Source organism: Pongo pygmaeus, chromosome 16 (assembly GCF_028885625.2).
Source record: "Pongo pygmaeus isolate AG05252 chromosome 16, NHGRI_mPonPyg2-v2.0_pri, whole genome shotgun sequence".
In the NCBI taxonomy this organism is placed as follows: Eukaryota; Metazoa; Chordata; class Mammalia; order Primates; family Hominidae; genus Pongo; species Pongo pygmaeus.
The window spans coordinates 34,068,756-34,088,461 of NC_072389.2; the positions used below are offsets into that span (position 1 = coordinate 34,068,756).

At 39.0% G+C, this 19,706-nt stretch overlaps 1 protein-coding gene across 4 annotated transcripts in view; it reads left to right on the top strand.

The window, feature by feature from the left end:
- ENTREP2 (endosomal transmembrane epsin interactor 2) overlaps window positions 1-19,706 on the top strand; it is a 468,111-nt gene that overhangs the window by 327,853 nt on the left and 120,552 nt on the right. For all 4 annotated transcript variants that reach the window (XM_054450957.2, XM_054450958.2, XM_054450959.2 and 1 more), the window contains exon 3: window positions 8,123-8,233. In XM_054450957.2, coding sequence (XP_054306932.2) covers window positions 8,123-8,233 — 111 coding nt within the window. The remainder of the gene's footprint in view (window positions 1-8,122; window positions 8,234-19,706) is intronic.

Here is a 19,706-nt window from a genome sequence, read left to right on the forward strand (position 1 = left end):
ATGCCATATATGATTTTACCTGTAAATATTTTGGCACGTGTCTCTGAAAGATAAGAATTCTCAAATTGGGTCAAATAGTTTTTCTGTGTTGAGATGATGATGTGCTTTTTTTGTAATTCAATGTATTGATGTTGTGTATTACATTGATCAACTTTCTTGCATTCCTGAAGTAAATCCCAGTTGATCACGGAGTAGAATCCAATTTCCTTTTGTTTCCTTCCAGTTTTCTTTCTGTTACTGATTTTTAACTTCATTTTATTTTGGTCAGAGTAGGTACTTTGTATGATTTAATCTTCTGAAATGTATTGAGGATTTTCTGTGTATATTCATAAGTGATATTAGTCTATGGTTTATTTTTCTTGTAGTGTCTTTGTCTGGCTTCGGTACCAGGGTAATCCTGCTTCATAAAATGAGTTAGGAAGTGCTCCCTCTCCTTCAATTTTTGAGAGAGTTTGCATAAGATTGGTGTTAATTCCTTAAATGTTTGAGAGTATTCACCAGAGACCCCAAATAGGCCCAGACTTTTCTTTGTTGGGAGGATTTTTGATTCCTGATTCAGTCTCTTTCCTTGTTATACAGATATTGAGAATTTCTATTTTGTCTTGAATCGCTTTTGTTAATTCACGTGTTTCTGCCAGAGATACACAAAGCTGGACACCAGTTAAAACGGAAAGGGCAGATTTTAATGAGTAATAAACTATTACACTATGGAAAAGAGCCCGGTGTTAACTGAACTCAACTTCAATTTGTACAGAGGTTTCTGGGCTTTTGTTTTGTTTTGATTTTTTAATCATTGCGTTTTTTCTTCATATATATATATATAAATGGGATTTCACCATGTTGCTCAGGCTGGTATCTAACTCCTGGGCTCAAGTGATCTGCCTGCCTTGGCCTCCTGAAGTGCTGGGATTGTAGGTGTGAGCCACTGTGCCAGGCCTCACTAGGTGTTTTAAAGGAAGAATGAAGAATCAGGAGGGAGGGTGAGCAGGGTGTATGGGGTGGTTAGTAAAGTCAAGGAAGTGAAAAATTACCAAAAGTGGAAAGTAGGGATTGGCCCGTGTGAAACCCATCTGGGATTGTTAGCTAGTGCTTATGAAAGTTAGGCTCCTACCCTCCCACAGAGGCTGGGACACAGGGTGTCTTCAAGTGTTGGCTGGAACTAACAGTAAACTCTTTTGGCAGCCTTGAATTTTCTCAGGCAGGCACTTTAGGGGGAGCTAGAGCCATCCTAGGGATGTGGCCTTGAGCTGTTAGAATCTATGTTAATATTTTGTTCAAGTGCTAGAGATTGGTCAAGAAGGAAATATTTGAGAATTGGACATTTTGAATATTGTAATGTGGTGACTCTGAAATCAGATTATCTTCCCTCCTCAATGATGCCTGATAACTGCTTTTTGAGAGCTGTAGCCATCCATTTCTTTAGTGACTTTTCCAAACTAATTTTGAGTGGATTTTATTCCTTATTGTGTGTGATCACTAAAGTCTCTATTCCATTATATCCATGGTCAGCCAATGACCTGATGGAGATTTCCTTGAATGCCAACCTCTTTCTTCATCATATTATCCCTCTGGATGCTACAAGTGTTCAGCCAGCTTCCAGAGTTATGAAATAGTTGATTCAAAGTTCTTGCCCACTCAGAAAAGTTGTTTGATTGGCAGGACCGATTTCTGGAACAATGGAATATTATTCGAATAGCCCTGAAAAGGAAGGAAATTCTGACACATGCTACAATATGGATGAACCTTGAAGACATTATGCTATAAGTGAAATCAGCCAGTCACCAAAGGAAGAGTACCGTATGATTTCCCGTATGTAACATATCTAGAGTAATCAAATTTCAAGAGACAGAAAGTAGAATGGTGGTGATTGCTAGGGGCTAGGAGGAGGGAGGATAAGGAATGATTGTTTAATGGGTATGGAGTTTCAGTTTGAGAAGACAAAACATTCTCTGGAAATGGATAGTGATGATCATTCCATAACAGTGTGAACATACTTAATGTCATTAAACTGCACACGTAAAAATGGTAATAAAGGTAAACTTCATGTTATGAATATTTTACCACAGTTTAAAAAACAAATTAGAAAATGCAAGTACATTTTTATTATGGATATTTTACCACAATTAAAAAAAAATAAACAGGCAAAAAGATCTTATTCTCTCTTACCTCCTTGACTTTCGTAGCATCTGTGTTGTTCAGCACTTACTAAGTCTCAGGGTAGTCTCTTATTGGCTTCTGTGTAGGTTTGCTTTCGTGATGTTTTCAGCAATTATTTTTTGACCTCAATTTCAAAGCTGTGCAGGCCAGTTTATTTATACATCATTTGAATGATATTATGGGACTGCTGTAACTTCTAATATGAAAAATTAAAGTTGGCCCTTTCTTTTTTCTTTCTTTCTTTTTTTTTTTTTTTTTGAGACTGAGCCTTGCTCTGTCACCCAGGCTAGAGTGCAGTGGTGCAATCTTGGCTCACTGCAACCTCCACCTCCGGAGTTCAAGTGATTCTTCTGCCTCAGCCTCCTGAGTAGCTGGGATTACAGGCGCGTGCCAGCACGCCCAGCTAATTTTTTGTATTTTTAGTAGAGACGGGGGTTTCACCGTGTTAGCCAGGATGGTCTCGATCTCCTGACCTCGTGATTCACCCGCCTCAGCCTCCCAAAGTGCTGAGATTACAGGTGTGAGCCACTGTGCCCAGCAAAGTTGGCCCTTTCTATGTGACCTAACTTTCCCAAGGGATGCTGTAAGACTCTGCAGTTATTAAAACCATTGCTGAGATACTGCTAACATTATGAACTTGAAATAGTTCCTAAATGAACAAAATATCCTCCTATGAATTCTGTCTCCCATGTACATTTTTAAGGAAAATAAATTTAACTGCATCTGGGGGGCATACATTATGGTTATGGTAGAGAATAGTAATACCAATTTTTTTCCTAAATTTCATTTAGCTTACATTTTTAAGGTATTAACAGAAAAAGAAGATCTTATCCTTCTCATACATTGTTAGTGGGAATGAAAAATAGTACCAGTCGTATGATGAGGAATGTGGTAATGTCTAGCAAATTAAACAAACATTTATCCCTTGATCCAGCAATGCCACTTTTAAGAATATATCCCAAAGCCATGCTGGGAAACATATAAAAAGATATATGAACAAGGCAGTTCGTTGCAACACTACTTATAATAAATAGCAACGGACTAAAAATAACCCAAATGTTCATCAGTAGGGACCTGGCTTAATAAACTGATTTGGCCTGGCGCAGTGGCTCACGCCTGTAATCCCAGCACTTTGGGAGGCCGAGGCGGGTGGATCACCTGAGGTCGGGTGTTCCAGACCAGCCTGACCAACATGGAGAAACCCCATCTCTACTAAAAATACAAAATTAGCCCGGCGTGGTGGCTCATGCCTGTAATCCCAGCTACTGGAGAGGCTGAGGCGGGAGAATCGCTTGAACCTGGGAGGAGGAGGGTGCGGTGAGTAGAGATCGCTGCATTGCACTCCAGCCTGCGCAACAAGAGTGAAACTCCATCTCAAGATAAATAAATAAATAAATAAATAAATAAATAATAAAAAAATAAATTGTGATTCATCTGTGCCATGAAGTATTAGGCAGTTGTAGAAGGGAACAGGGTTATTTGTGTGTTCTTATTTCGAGTGATCTTCACTATATTAAGTGCAAAAAAAGTAAGTAAAGAAAATGTGTGTATTATGCTACTATTATATACTTTTACTAAAAAATGATGGAAGGATAAAATATAAAATTAAAAAATAAATGCTTGCCTATTAATAAATGGGAGGAAATAGAATGGAGGAACAGAATAAATGCTAGACTTATGTGAAACTTCATTTATGGACCTGACTTTGGAATCATTTTATATAATTAGAAATGAAACTCAGTTTTAGAAACAATTCTTAAACAAGAAAAAATGAAATAACAGGAATGAACCTGGGTTCTTGATCAGTAGCATAACCACATATAAAGGAACCATGTGAGTTTAAAACACCATAATTTGACTATTTCTGGTAGAATGTACTGTAAGAATAAAAAGAAATATAAATCTTAAACTATTTTCAGTCATTTTTTTCAGCAGTTGTATTGGTGTTATTTTGAGACTGTTGCGTGGATATTGTGAAATTAAATCCAACAGATTAATTATGTTGAGAAATAGTTTTTGGCATGGTTGAAAGGAGATACAGATGTAAAATTAATATGGTTACATAAAAACCTTATAGTTTTGTTTGCAGTTTTTTTGTTATGTATAACTATATTTATTTTAAATTTTAGATTCAGGAGGTACATGTGCAGGTTTGTTACCTGGGTATGTTGCGTGATGCTTAAGTTTAGGCTTCTAATAATCCCATCACCCAGTTAGTGAGCACAGTACCCCAATAGGTGGTTTTTCAGCTCTTCCCCCCAACCCCGGGTTGGAGTCCTCAGTGCGTATTGTCCCCATCTTTGTGTCTGTGCGTACCCAAAGTTTATCTCCTACCCTATAAGTGAGAATATATAGTATCTGGTTTTGTTTCTGTGTTAATTCATATAATATGGCCTCCAGCTGCAACCATGTTGCTGCAAAGAACATGATTGTGTTCTTTTTTTTCTTTTTTTTTTTTTTTGAGATGGACTCTCGCTGTGTTGCCCAGGCTGGAGTGCAGTAGCGTGATCTTGGCTCACTGCAAGCTCCGCCTCCCAGGTTCACGCCATTCTCCTGCCTCAGCATCCCAAGTAGCTGGTACTACAGGCGCCCACCACCATGCCTGGCTAACTTTTTGTATTTTTAGTAGAGACAGGGTTTCACTGTGTTAGCCAGGATGGTCTCAATCTCCTGACCTTTTGATCTGCCCGCCTCGACCCCCCAAAGTGCTGGGATTACAGGCATGAGCCACCGCGCCCGGCCATGATTGTGTTCTTTTTTATGGTTGTGTAGTATTCCGTGGTGTATATGTACCATGGAATTTTCCTTATCCAATCCACTATTGATGGGCACCTGGGTTGGTTCTATGACTCTGCTATTGTGAATAATGCTGTGGTGAACATATGGGTGAAGTTGGGTTTTTTTTTTTTTTTTTTTTTGGCAAAACAATGTATTTTCCTTTGGGTATATACCTAGTAATGGGATTGCTGGGTCGAATGGTCGTTCTATTTTTAGTTATTTGAGAAATCTCCACATTGCTTTCCACAGTGGCTGAACTAATTTACATTTCCACCAACAGCGTATAAGTGTTCCTTTTTCTCCACATCCTTGCTAACATGTTATTTTTTACTTTTTAGTAATAGCCTGGTGTGAGATGGTATCTCATTGTGAACACTTAGTAGTGTTGAATTTAAATCAGAAACATAATTGTGAACTCATGATATGTTTGACAACTGAAAACAATGAAGCTCCAAGTAGCAAAGAGCACCTGTAGCCCAAAAATTATGGTATCTGAATACCATTCTCATTGAAAGGAACCTGGACTTACTGGAGAAATGGCTGATTATAGGTCTCTTGGGTAGAAAACTGTAAGATGATCCTGTACTATCTTCTCATACAGAAAGCAAGACAGCTGTCAAGGTCTACTGGAGTTGTGTTGAAAGGACCCGGGTGTCAACTTGGGTGGACTCTGTCCAATGACGCAGATGATTAAAACATATCAAATGTGTTTCAGTTCTTGGCTCATAATGACTCAAACTCACTCCCCTCTCCACCAAACAGAGACTATTTCATGATATTGTTAATTTTGGAGGATGCTAGGGAACCAGCTTTTTTTTTTTTTTTTTTGACGGAGTCTTGCTCTGTTACCCAAGCTGGAGATCTCGGCTCACTGCAACCTCCACCTCCCGGGTTCAAGCAATTCTCCTGCCTCAGCCTCCTGAGTAGCTGAGATTACAGGCATGCAGCATCATGCCCAGCTAGTTTTTATATTTTTAATAGAGATGGGCTTTCACCATGTTGGTCAGGCTGGTCTCGAACTCCGGCCTCATGATCCACCCACCTTGGCCTCCCAAAGTGCTGGGATTACAGGCGTGAGCCACTGCGCCTGGCCGGGAATCAGCTTTTTAAAAAAATAGACATGTGTCAAAGACTGTGTCTAACTCATTATTTAATGAGGAAATCAGTAAGATGTTACAAGCAGTTCAAAGGCTAATTCAAACACTGCACACATATAAGCAATCAGGAGTGCCGAGATAAATTTACAAATAAATGTAAAAGTGGTCAATATCAGTGGGGCAATAATCAGTTACATTCTACCAGACAAAATTCCTTTACATTTGTATTGTCAAGAATCATTTGCACTACTATCAGTTTTATACAGCTATCAGTTGATAAACTATCAGTTTTATCAGTTTTATGCCGAGTTTTGAAATAGCATAAAGACATTGAAAGGCAGAAATAACCCTGAAGTGTGCATTAGACAGAATATCCAGTGAATTTTTTTTTTTTTTTTGCTCTTTAACAAGTTTTAATGCCAGTCTCCCTGCCTCTTGATCAGATTAATCTTAAAGGTTATTCTCCATCACAAAAAGGGTCTTTCTTCGTTAGATTTGGCCTAATTATTTACATAGGTGCAGAAAGAGTGCTAATTAAGCATACAGACTTCCTTGAGTTTATTTTGCAAAATTTAAAATTATTTTAAAGCCTAGAAAATGAACAGAAAAGAGTCAAGTATATATCCTGCTTTTCCTGTATGAATTATACCTCAGGGTAACAAAACAGTTGATGAGGAAAAGTCTCTGTCTCTATATGTATTCTTATTCATAAAGAAAAAATGACAGAGTGAGACTAGCACTATTTTGGAAACCCTAATAAATTAATGAGTCCAAGTCATCATTAAAAATGGCCGCTAACATCACAAAAAGAGAGACAATATTGGCCGGGCGTGGTGGCTCATGCCTGTAATCCCAGCACTTTGGGAGGCCAAGGAGGGCAGATCATGAGGTCAAGAGATCGAGACCGTCCTGGCCAACATGGTGAAACCCCGTCTCTACTAAAAATACAAAAATTAGCTGGGTGTGGTTGTGTGCACCTGTAGTCCCGGCTACTCAGGAAGCTGAGGCAAGATAATCGCTTGAACCCGGGAGGCAGAGGTTGCAGTGAGCTGAGACTGTGCCACTGCACTCCAGGTACAGAGCGAGACTCCATCGCAAAGAAAAAAAAAATAGAGAAAGACAATATTTGCCTTTTATTGATCTGAATTTGGCCAAACCTCTGTATTTAATCACCAAATTACAAGAAATACAGAGGCTAGAGAAATGTTAAATGATACAGGACTACAATCAGAAAGTTTAGACTGTAAGAAACTCTATAGGACAAATGAACTGGTTTCTTCAGTAAATTTCCCAGAGGAAAAAGTGGACGGGAAACCCACAGACTGTTTAAGATTCCTAACAGCCAGTTGTACCACATGGACCTGCTTTGTATCCTGTGTAGCCTGATTCAAAGTGTGAAAAAATTTAGACAATTAGGGAAATGTGAACTCAATATCTGATGATATTAATGAATTTTTATTTATTATAGATATGATGACTATTTTGGCTACGTTTTCAGAAAGCTTCTCAATTCCTTTAGAAAGACTTAAGGGTAAAAGTATATGATGCCTGGTATTGGTTGTGAAATAATCCAGATGGTAGGGGCTGTAAATGAAACACAGTTGGCCGTAAGTGGATTAATTATTGATGTTGGGTGATGGGCACATGTGACTTCATTATGCTGTTTTCTTTGGTTTTGCCTGTGTGTGAAATTTTCTGTAATAAAAATTAAAACAAACCTAAAGACCTTCTAATAAATATACTTCTTTCACTTGATTTCCTTTAATAATGTGTGACTTGTTACTGTTAAGAGTATATAATGCACAGTCTTTCAAGTTTAACTCCTTAAATATTTTATCATCATAGGTTTTAAACAAAATCATGGTAGCTTGCTGTGGCTTTCTACAGATCTTGCTTTTTCTATTTCAGATCATATGAATTTGGAAGTTTGAGAAATAACCTACCACTTTCCTTTAAAAACACATACATGTTATTCATGTAATTATGTGATCAACTGTTGTATAATAAATGAAAGCTGTCGTAAAGCCATGTCATTTTTCCTTTGAGCCTCTCCAAGTGAATAATCAATTTTTTGTTTGGTTTGTTTCCAGATAACCTTTTTCATGCTGCTTTCTGCAGTGTGTGTAATGCTGAATTTGGCTGGTTCAATTCTCTCTTGCCAGAATGCTCAGCTAGTCAGCTCCCTAGAAGGCTGCCAGTTGGTAAGTAATGAAATGCAAACCCTTTCATAAAGGTCATAGGATTTGATTTTGCACAAGAGCAATTTTAAAAATAATTTTATTGTATTCTTAGGTTCTCATGCACACTTTCAATTCATCATGATGTTTTCTAGTTTAAGGTATTTAGGTTAAGCCGATTTATTTCTATAAGTTATATAACAGTTCTCTTACTGATTTATAAGTAGAACAATTAAAACTTTTTCTTCTTGTAAATCAGCTACTAGTAGTATATTTTTAAGGATCACAACGTAGTGCTATTTTAGAATAAATATCCTTAGTAACTATTATATTTTAGCATTTGTTACATTGATTCTTATTTGTATTGAATTTTTAAAAATCAATTTGCAAGTCAATTTTAAGTGCTGATGTACATATTATGCTGGATGACGAATATATCAAAACAATATAGTTAGCATTTCTCAATTAAAAAGAATTTTCTTTCAGATCCAGGAAAATTGTAGACAGTGTGCTATGTACATTGCAGAACAGAGGTATTCAATCTTCTGGCTTCCCTGGGCCACGTTAGAAGAATTGTCTTGGGCCACACATAAAATACACTAAAACTAGCGATAGCTGATGAGCTAAAAAAAATAAGTCACAAAAAAAAATCTCATAATGTTTTAAGAAAGTTTAAGAATTTGTGTTGGGCCTCATTCAAAGCCGTCCTGGGCTGCATGCAGCGTGGTGGGTCGGACGAGCTTGTTGTAGAAGATCAACAACTTGTTTGTTGGATAGAACTATCATTTCAAAATAACTTAGCTCATGGTACTGTAATAGGTACATCTGGCTGTGACAGAAATTGCAGTGTGTGTGGTTGCATTCTGGTATGAATATACTTAAACTCCCGATAGGACTGTGGCTCCTGGGTATGGGGACATGGGCCTTTGTTTCTTTGTCTTGGAAGCAACAGCAGGCTACCTTTCATAGCCATGTCCCTCCACAGTTGCCCTCTGCCTGCTCTACCTGTGGCTGTGATTCTGAGAAGTGATTGCTGAGTTACCAGAAGCTTTTCTGCTGTGGGACCATGCCTGCTTGGCTTGGGATCATGTTGTTTGGATTCACAGGGGCAGCCACTGGAAAGCCTGCTGCTTTCTGCATTCTTATCTACGAAGGTCAGCAGGACCAGTGTCAGTTAGCACAGTTTCAATGCTGAAACCGCCCACTGAGTTACAAAAATGAATTGTTGGGGCTTCACCTTGTTATTGTCTGTTGAATGTGGCCTAGAGAACATTGATCAGATTTCATCCCTATATGATGTGCACAGAAGTATTCTCGGTATGGTGTAGACCCCCTTAAGATTGACGATTGACACAACCTGGATCCCCATCTCCATCGGAAAGGATAACTCGCCATCTTGTATCCATAACTTGGCCAGCCTCTTTATTCCTAAATACTAGGTGCTATGAGTATAGCAAAATCTGGTGACCTACGAGGAACTAGCCATTTTTTTCTTAGACTCTCATTTTCCAGTGCAGGGCCCCGTGTGGGGGAGACAGAGTGATTGGGTGAAGGGAAACCACAGTGCCTGGAGGTTCACACCAAAAAGAAAGCTCACACACAGTGCGCAAGCTTGAAGGGCTGACCCCTCCTGGTCTTAATCTCAGACCCTGTTTCCCCACATCGCAGACTGCATGGAAAGTATACGAAAGGGAGATTTGGTCTCCTCTATTTCTTACCGCTTTCTATACCTCCACAGATACATAAAAAGAACATCATATACCACAGATGTGTACTCTCACATACATCTGTTTGGTTGATGGTACCACGGAATCATCAATATTTACCTCACTTTAGAGCTTGATCCTAGGTGTCTCTCTGCCTTGGCTCATACAAGGCCAGAAATCGCAGAGCTACAGACCAGTGTGTTCATTTGCTTGGGGTCAGTGTGTGCAGCACAAACAGTACTGGATTTGGAGGCAGCAATCCAGGATCAAGGCCATGCTTCACCACCTCCTGGTTGTGTGACTTAGGACAAGTCACTCTCTCTGTCTCGGCCTTGCTTCCCTTTCCCGTTGATATGGTTTGGATTTGTGTCCCTGCCCAAATCTCACATTCAGTTGTAATCCCCAGTGTTGGAGGTGGAGACTGCTGGGAGGTGATTGGATCATGGGGGCAGAGTCTCATGAGTGGTTAGCACCATCCCCTCAGTGCTGCCCTCATGATAGTGAGGGAGTGAGTTCTCACGGGAACTGGTTGTTTAAAAGTGTGTGGCACCTCCCTTCCTTGCTTTGTCTCTGGCTCCTGCTCTGGCCACATGACTTTCTGGCTCCCCCTTCACCTTCCACCATGATTGTAAGTTTCCTGAAACCTCCCCAGAAGTCAAGCAGATGCTGGTGTCATGCTTCCTGTACAGCCTGCATGAGCCAGTTAAACCTCTTTATAAATTACCCAGTCTCAGATGTTTCATTCTGGCAATGCAAGAATGGACTAATAACACCTGTTCAGTGTGGACGTGACCTACCCTGAGTTCTTCATAGAATATTGCAAAACCTATACAACACATAAAAGGTATGCTCCTTTCATATTATAAAAATTATACATTTACTATAGAAATTCAAAAAACAAAACACTTCACAATCCTACCACCCAGTTGATTATGTCCTTCCAGTCTTTTCTGTGCATAATGTGTGTGTATATGGATGTATGGATATGCACGTATGTACACATATATATTTAATGTATTTAAATGTGCTATCCACTTCATGCTGCCTTGTGATTTCTTTTTTAACTGATCACGTTGTTCCCTGTTTTATTTTTTTTTCTTTTTGAGATGAAGTTTTGCTCAGTTGCCCAGGCTGGTGTGCAGTGGCGCAATCTCGGCTCACTGCAACCTCTACCTCCTGGGTTCAAGCGATTCTTCTGCCTCAGCCTCCCAAGTAGCTGGGACCATAGGCATGGGCCATCACGCCCAGCTAACTTTTGTACTGTAGTAGAGACAAGGTTTTACTCTGTTGGCCCGACTGGTCTCGAACTCCTGACCTCAGGTGATCCGCCTGCCTTGGCGGGATTACAGGCATGAGCCACCACGCCCGGCCTGTTCCATGTTTTAAAATATTCTACAACTTTATTGTAGTGACTACTCTATATGTATGAATGTAACATTGTTTATTTAACCATATCTCTGCTTTTTGCAATTAGAGAGATGGCCATTATTCTTATACAAATTAAATCCTTTTTACAGCTCCTAAAATTAGATATACATGATAAAAATGAATGTATCTTTAGAGTATTTGGTGCATATTGACATACTGCCTTTTAGGAAAGTTTACCCATTTATATTCCCAATATATGATAATGCTCTTCTGCTACACCTTTGCCAGCACTGAAAGTTGTTATTCTTTTTAATCCGTGCTAATTTGAAAGATATAAGATGATTTCATTGTTTAATTTGAATTTCTTTGAGTACTAGTAAGATTAAACTTTTTATTCATTTATAATTGCATATACATAAGCTTATATGTATTTATACATATATGTGTAATTATGTCATATATTTATGTTTATGCACCATTTATATTTTATTTTCTTCTCTGTTTTGTCTGTATGTGTTCCGTACTCAGTTGTAGATTTAAATATTTATCTTAATGATTTATAAGAGCTCTTTATATATTATGGTTTTGAATCCTTTGACTTATATTGGGCAAATATATTCCCTGGATTGTTATTTGCCTTTTAATTTTTGTCAGAAAAATAGAAAACTTTTTAATTTTTATGTATTCAAATTTACCAGTGTTTCTCTTTGTAATCTTACCTTAGAATCATGCTTAAAAAGATTTTCTCCTTTCCAAGATTATGCTACCCCAATAACTTCCTGGTTATGCTGTGCTTTTTTATATATAGTTAACTCTTTAGTATTTTGCAATCTACCTGATGAATTGAACTTTTTCTCTCTAAACAGTTTAGTAGTTTACCTGAAACTATTTTCTGAATACTCTAGTATTTCCCTGCTGATTTGAAATGTTACCCAAATCATTAAGAATCATTTGCAGCAAGTTACAATTACTAAGAAAGCCACAGGCCGTTTATTGTGAGGATAGTGGGGCCTATTGAATCATCAAGGAGGCTAGAGATCAGGCTTGGAAACTGGCTGGTTCTAAGGAAGCTTCTTCTGTTGGCTCAGAAATGTGACTCAGACTGGGGCCTACAGTGGGAACCCTGAACTTACCAGGGTACAGTTCTGCAGGAGTGGACAATTCCTGTGGTTATTTACCTCTGTTTGCTTTAGAGTCAAAGTCCTGGGAGGGAGTGTTTAATTGGACACAGGAGGATGATAATTTGCTCACCCATCCTACCAGAGTGAATTCAGTCACACATGGGCTACTTTTTTTTACAGACATAGGCTACCGACATGGGATTCAAGATGTAATACCTGAAACAAAGTTAGCTGCTATTAAGCAGGGTTGGGGGAGGAGGGAAGCTGGACATGTATGCTGGGTGGTGAAGAAACAACCAATATCAACTCTACCAGTGTTATCATTGCATGCACACATGCGCACACAGATAGTAATGCCCATTTGACTATTTCTGGACTTTTTATTCATATTCATTCAACATTCATATGTCTGTTTATTCATATTCCAGAACAATACCATTTAAATTACCTTGACTTTATAATCTATTTTTATACACGGTAGGACAAGTTCTACCCCTTACCCCATCCTGGACTTTTAATCTATTTCTTTAAAATGTTCTTGACTGGTTTTAAATGTTTAGTCTTCTAGATGCACTTTGATTTTCTTTTGCCAAGACGTGGAAAGAATGGATTTGAGATTTGAATTGGCATCATATTAAATTTGTAGATTACTTTGAGGGGAAATTAAAACATCTTAACAATACCATGTCTTTCCATTCCAGAACATACAGTATATGCTTTGGTTTATCCATTTTCTTTTCAACTTCTTCACTCCAGTTTTTGTTTTTCTTTAGGATACCTACTACATTTCCGTATGTTTGTGTGGTGATTGTGTTTTTTCCTCTGCATAATTTAAGATTAGCTAGTGTTCTCTGCATAAAAAGGATATCTAAACTAAAGTCAATCTTTTATTCTGGGCTTCTAGCACCTCCCCTTCCTGCTACAGGGTTTTTGTGTGTGGGTGGGTGTGTGTGCCTTTCCAGTCATCATCTACACATATTTTTGTTTATGGATTTTTTTTTACACACATGGGCTACTCACATGGATTTTGTAGTCTACCATGTAGCCTGGTGACATTTTCACATCAGCACTTGGAGGTCTTCTCTGCTGTTAAACAGGGAGTAGCAGATAATTCCACTGGATGGATGTGTGATAATTCATATAATCACCGCTTAATGAAGGATAAGTTAAAAGATGTTTCTAGTCTTTTGCTAAAACGAACATGGCAAATAATTTTTTTTTTTTTTTGAGATGGAGTTTCGCTCTTGTTGCCCAGGCTGGAGGAGTGCAATGGCGCAATCTCAGCTCACTGCAACCTCCACCTCCTGGGTTCAAGCGATTCTCTTGCCTCAGCCTCCTGAGTAGCTGGGATTACAGGCACCCGCCACCGCGCCCAGATAAATTTTTTTGGTATTTTTTGTAGAGATGGAGTTTCACTATGTTGGCCAGGCTGGTCTCAAAACTCCTAACCTCAGGCGATCCACCTGCCTCAGCCTCCCAGAGTGCTGGGATTACAGTCATAAGCCACTGCGCCCAGCCTTTTTTTTTTTTTTTTTTTTGGAAACAGGGTTTCACTCTATTGCTTAGGCTGGAGTGCAGTGGTGCCATCACAGTTCATTGTAGCCTCAACCTCCCTGGGCTCAGGTGATCCTCCCACCACAGTCTCCCAAGTAGCTGGGACTACGGGCATGTGCCACCACACCCAGCTAACTTTTTTTGTATTTTTTGTAGAGAGTTTCACCATGTTGACCAGGCTGGTCTCAAACTCCTGAACTCAAACTATCTACCTGCCTTGGCCTCCCAGAGTGCTGAAATTACAGGTGTAAGCCACTGTGCCCGATTGAATAGTACTCTTTGTACATATTCATTACTCAACAGATACTGAGTGGCTATTGCTGCTGCTTGGGGAACTGGCCTAGGTGCTGAGGGTGTAGCAGTGAACAAGGAAGGAATGCAAACAGATCTAGAGAAAGAAATCACTAAGACCGTCCCTGCAGTCAGAGCATGAGTGCACTTTAAATTTAGAATCTTATTCCTAAATTGCTCTCCAAACACGAGGCACCCTTTCACACCCTTGCCAGCAGTCTGAGCCTGTGCCTGGTTACCCAGATCCAAACTTGTGTGTTGTCAGAATTGTTTTTGTCTTCACCAATCTGACAAAATTGTACAATTTTATTATGTGATTTTCATTTCTTTAATTAAACGTGAAGTTGAGCATCTTTATATTTGTTTATAAGTTGCTTATATTTCTCTGTTAACTGCCACTTCACGTTTGTTACCTATTTTACTGTTATATTGTTATTTTTATAACTTACATATTTTATATATATATATACTTCTTTATGTTAAGGCAACTGGCTATTGTTATATTGGTTGCAAACATATATTTTTAATAGTTTGTTATGCATCTTTTGACTTTTTGAATGGCATTCTTTGTGTGGGTATTTTCTGTACTCACATTGGTTTTATTCATTTACATATTTTAACCCTTTTGGTTGCTGGGTTATGTGTTTTTCCTAGAAAAGCCTTTCCCACTCCAAGATTATAAATAATTTTCTACTATCCCCTCAGTATTTTAGGGTTTTATTTTTTAAATATTTATGTGTTTTATCGATCTAGGATTTATTTTGTTATAAATGTTACTACACTTTTTATAGTTTTCTAAAATATACGTATGAACTTTCCATGTTTCAAATTTAGTCCTAGGTATTGTAAATATTTTCTTGCTCTGGTGGATGCCTGTTTTAATTATTATTTTATACTGAAGAGGCTACTCGCCGCATGTAAGACTTTTTGCAGTTTTTTGTTACTTGCATTGAACTGTACAAGCAGTTGAATGTACACCTGAATCTTTGATCCCATAGTTTGTCAGAGGAAATGATTACATTTTCTTCTGCTTTCCAGTATCTGTACATCTTGTTTTGTTGTTCTGTGTAGTTGCTGTGGCTAAAACTGTTAAAATAACATTGGATAATGATGTTTTGTTAAAATAACACTAGATGATGGTATTTCATCATCCACCTCTTGTTCCTGAATTTAATGAGAAGCTCTTAGTGACCCACCACCAAGCATGCTGCTGAGAGACGGTTTCTATTAGCAAATCTCCCCATTTGCTGAGCTTCATAGAAGGACACAGGACAGGAGGCGCAGCAGGGACAGCGTCTTCACATCACTGGGAGGTCCCGCAGCTCTATTTCCCTCTCACCCACACGCGGTGTTCACTGCCTGCATGGGGGAGACTCTCACTGAGAAGCCACGGTTCACTTTTCCATCAGTTGTTTTTATAACACTTTTGTCTTCACGGAGGCCCAAGGCCTGCAGGCCACTACGCTGCTTCCCCGATCCAGGCATCCTTCCCAGCACGTGAGATGGCCACAGCCTTCCATATCCATCTCAACACTGCAGTGTCCGAGAAAAGGAAGCAGTGACCTGAGAGGACAGAACTTTTGGGTCATTTTTCCAGGCGCACATGTGTCAGCCCAGACCCGATGTGACCCTTCACTCACAGTGAGGATTTACAGGGAAAAAGGTTGACTAACACTGGAATTTTTTAACACCCTTGTTTTATTCCTGGCTTTCACAGGATTGCTCCTAATGGGTTACCATTTAGAGTAATGTCTGCCGTCAGCTTCTGAGAGATGCCTTTATTAATGGGAGGTATTCATTTCCATCCTGGCTTTCTAAGATTCTTTTTTAATCAAGATGCATGTAAATTTTATCACCATCCTTTTAACATCGTGAAGATGATCATATGGCTTTCCTTCTTTAGTTTATTAATGTAGTGATTTGCATTAATGGATTTCCTAATGCAGAATCACTTTTGCATTGCAGAAATAGGCAATGGTCCTGGTGCTGAGAAGGTATACATTAGGCTGCATTCACTTTGTTAATATATTATTAAGAGTTTTGCATCAAAATTCAGAAATGAGATAACCTACAGTTTACCTTGAGGTGTCCTCCTTGTCCAATTTCATCTTAGAATTATGCATACTTTAAAATGAAAGTGGAAGAATTTGATTTGACTTATGCTCTGAAATAGTTTATATAACCTGGGAATTATCTAGGTTTATTTTAAGTTGGGGGAGGTAGTTTGACTACTTTTAACATACGTATTTTCCCATGTTCATTATGTTATTCGTGTTTTCTTTCTTTTTGGGGATCATTTTTGTTAATGTCTTTCTAACATTGTATATTTCATCTAGTTTTTCCAATTTATTGTTATAAAGCTACAGATAATATTCTTTTACAGTTTAAAAATAAACATTTTAGCAAATCTTTAGAGATTCAAAGTAGATTAATGGTTCCCTAGAGCTGGGGGTCTTGGGAGGAAATGGGGAATTTGAGGAAAGGGTTGACTGTGTATGTTTTTATTTTATTAACCCCTTCTACTTTCTTAATTCACATATTGTTAATTTTCCGCCTTTTATAGTTGAGTAACTGTAATAATACTATATAGATTGGCATTGTTGATACACAGTGCTCTTGTGGACTTAGTTCCACTTGGTTTGTAATTTTCATTTTTGCTTTTCTCTTTAACCTAATCATTGCTCAGATTGATGTCCTTAACTTTTTAGGTAGTTAGACTTTTTGGTTTTTTGCTTTCTTTTTACTGTTAATTGCTAATTTCATTGAATGAGAGCATGTGGCCCCTAATTTCTACTTTTTACAATCCACTAAAATTTTCTGTAACTTTGTATAGGAATAGTTTTTGGATATATTTTGTGGGTTTTTGTTAAATAGAACAAAACATATATTCCCAGCTTGTTATGATCAAAATGTATTCACATATTTGTGTGTCTGTGTGTGTGTGTTCGTGGCGAGAGAGCTTCTTACAACATAAACTCAGCCATGTGCTTCCCACTGGACGCGGAGCGCTGTCCAGCATCCTCGCCGTGGCGTGTGAGTGCCTGCTTTCATCTGGCCCCTCCAGCTTCGCTAGCCTGCAGTGGTACTCCCGGGCACCCCGTCCCAGCCTTGCCAGCTGTGCTAGAATCTCAGGGTCTTTCTACTTCAGGCTGCTCCTGCACACTGCACCACTGTTCTTCCTCCCAGGCTGGTCTCTAGGTGGCTCCTTCTGGACCTCTAGATTCCAGAGTCGGTGGGACATCCCTGCAAGGGCCTCCCCTCAGCCCTCGTCCAAGGGGCTCCCCACCTCTGCGGTTCTCTGTCTGAGCATTCTGTCTCTTTTTCTCCAAGCCCTGACATTTCCCCATCGTTCTCTACGTGGCAAAGCAGCACAAGGGAGAAGGCCATGTCTGTGCTGTACCTTGTCCCACATCCAGGGCCTGGCACCATTCCTGGAGGGGAGCACGTGAGTGAACCATTGACTGCCTCCCAACTGTTCCTGTCTGAAGAGCCCCTTAGGAAATTAAAAAGGCATTTTGGGATTTCAAGCAAACATGCTGTTTCACTTAAATTAATTAGAAAAGAGCATTATTGATTTTCAAATGCCCCTTAAAATGCCTCATTATGTTTTAATTTGAGGCTCCATGCACATTAAAATATGACAGCTACAAAACTTTATTAAAAAATGGATTTTTAAAAAATATACATGTTTTTTAATTTAAAAAATTCTTTCGGCCAGATATAGTGGCTCACGCCTGTAATCCCAGCACTTTGGGAGGCCAAGGCAGGCAGATCACTTGAGGTCAAGAGTTCGAGACCAGCCTGGCCAACCTGGTGAAATCCCATCTCTACCAAAAAATACAAAAATTAAGTGTGAGTGGTGGCATGCACCTGTAATCCCAGCTACTTGAACCGGGGGCAGGGGGACGCAGGGGGTGCAGTGGAGGTTGCAGTGAGCCAAGATCGTGCCACTACACTCCAGCCTGGGTGACAAAGTGAGAACATGTCTTCAAATAAATAAATCATAAAAATACAAATAAAACAATTTTTTAGAGACAGCGTCCAGGGTCTCACCTATTGCCCAGGCTGGAGTGCAGTGGTACAATCATAGCTCACTGTAGCTTCATACTCCTGGGCTCAAGTGATCCTCCCACCTCACTCTTTGAAGCAGCTGGGACTACAGGTATGCACCACCACACCCAGCTAATTTTTTAATTTTTTTGTAAGGGTGGTGGTGTGGGGGAGTTCTTGCTGTATTGCACAGGCTAGTCTTGAACTCCTGGCCTCAACTGATCCTCCTGCCTTAGCCTCCCAAAGCACTGGGAAATAAACTGATTTTTAATGACCCAGTTAGTTCAATTCATTCTGCAGAAGTTTGAGATTTCCCATCATACTTTTCTTACTGTGTTTTTAAATGAAAGCATAACAGGATACTTTTAAATTGCAATTTAATGTAATATAATGCATTATACGGCTTGATGAATATTTGGTTTTAAATGAATAGAACTATTTTCCCTTTCTTTTTAAATATGAAATGAAACAGTGATAGATTCTTATTGTAAAAGATGTGAGAATTACACGAACTGGAGCAAAACAAAGTCTCCCTCCTCTCTCTGCCTCCTACTCCCTACCACACAGGCAATTGCTTTATGATGTATCCATTTTTTGTGTATGCACATATATATTTATGTACATGTATGTGTACACAGTCATCCAACTGTATAGTTTTATTTTTAAGCAAATATGCTTATACTGTATGCATTTGTCTGCAATGTTTTCCATACTCAAAATTCCATTTTATACATTGCTGTATATCTAGGGGGCTGCTTCATCTTTGAAAGGCAGCAGAGAGTACTTTACCCCTGCTGAGAAGCAGCCCATCCCCTCTGTTTTGCTATCGAGGCCTGACCTCAGTGAATATATATTCTTTTTCTTCTGGTAAATTTAGATATAGTCAGGCACTAATTTCATTATAAAGAAAACAAACAAAATCTTCATTATGATAGTATTGAATGAATTAAAATATTTTTCCTACTTAGTATTGTCACAGAAACTAGAAATTTAGGTGGAAAATTACATAAAAGGTACATATTTAACACATTTTAGTATATGTTTGGACATAAGCTTAAAATGTGCTCTTCGATATTTTTATACAAACCTAATACTGACTGCATCATGATGATGATGATGATGATATGATGGTCGCTAACTTTCCTGAGCCCTTGCTGTGTGTGCAGGGCACTGCTTGAGCACATTCCGTACGTTCATTCATTTACTTCTGACAACTATGAATGGGAGACAGGTAGGGAATCTGAGACCTTGGGAGTTAGGTAGCTCTTCCAAAGTCATGCAGCTAGCAGGTGCTGGCATCAGATTCCAACCTGTGCTGTTAGCTGCTCACAAGTCATTATATTTCGGCTTGACAGTGCATCTTAGTCTGTTGTGTGCTGCTATAGCAGAATACCACAGACTGGGTAA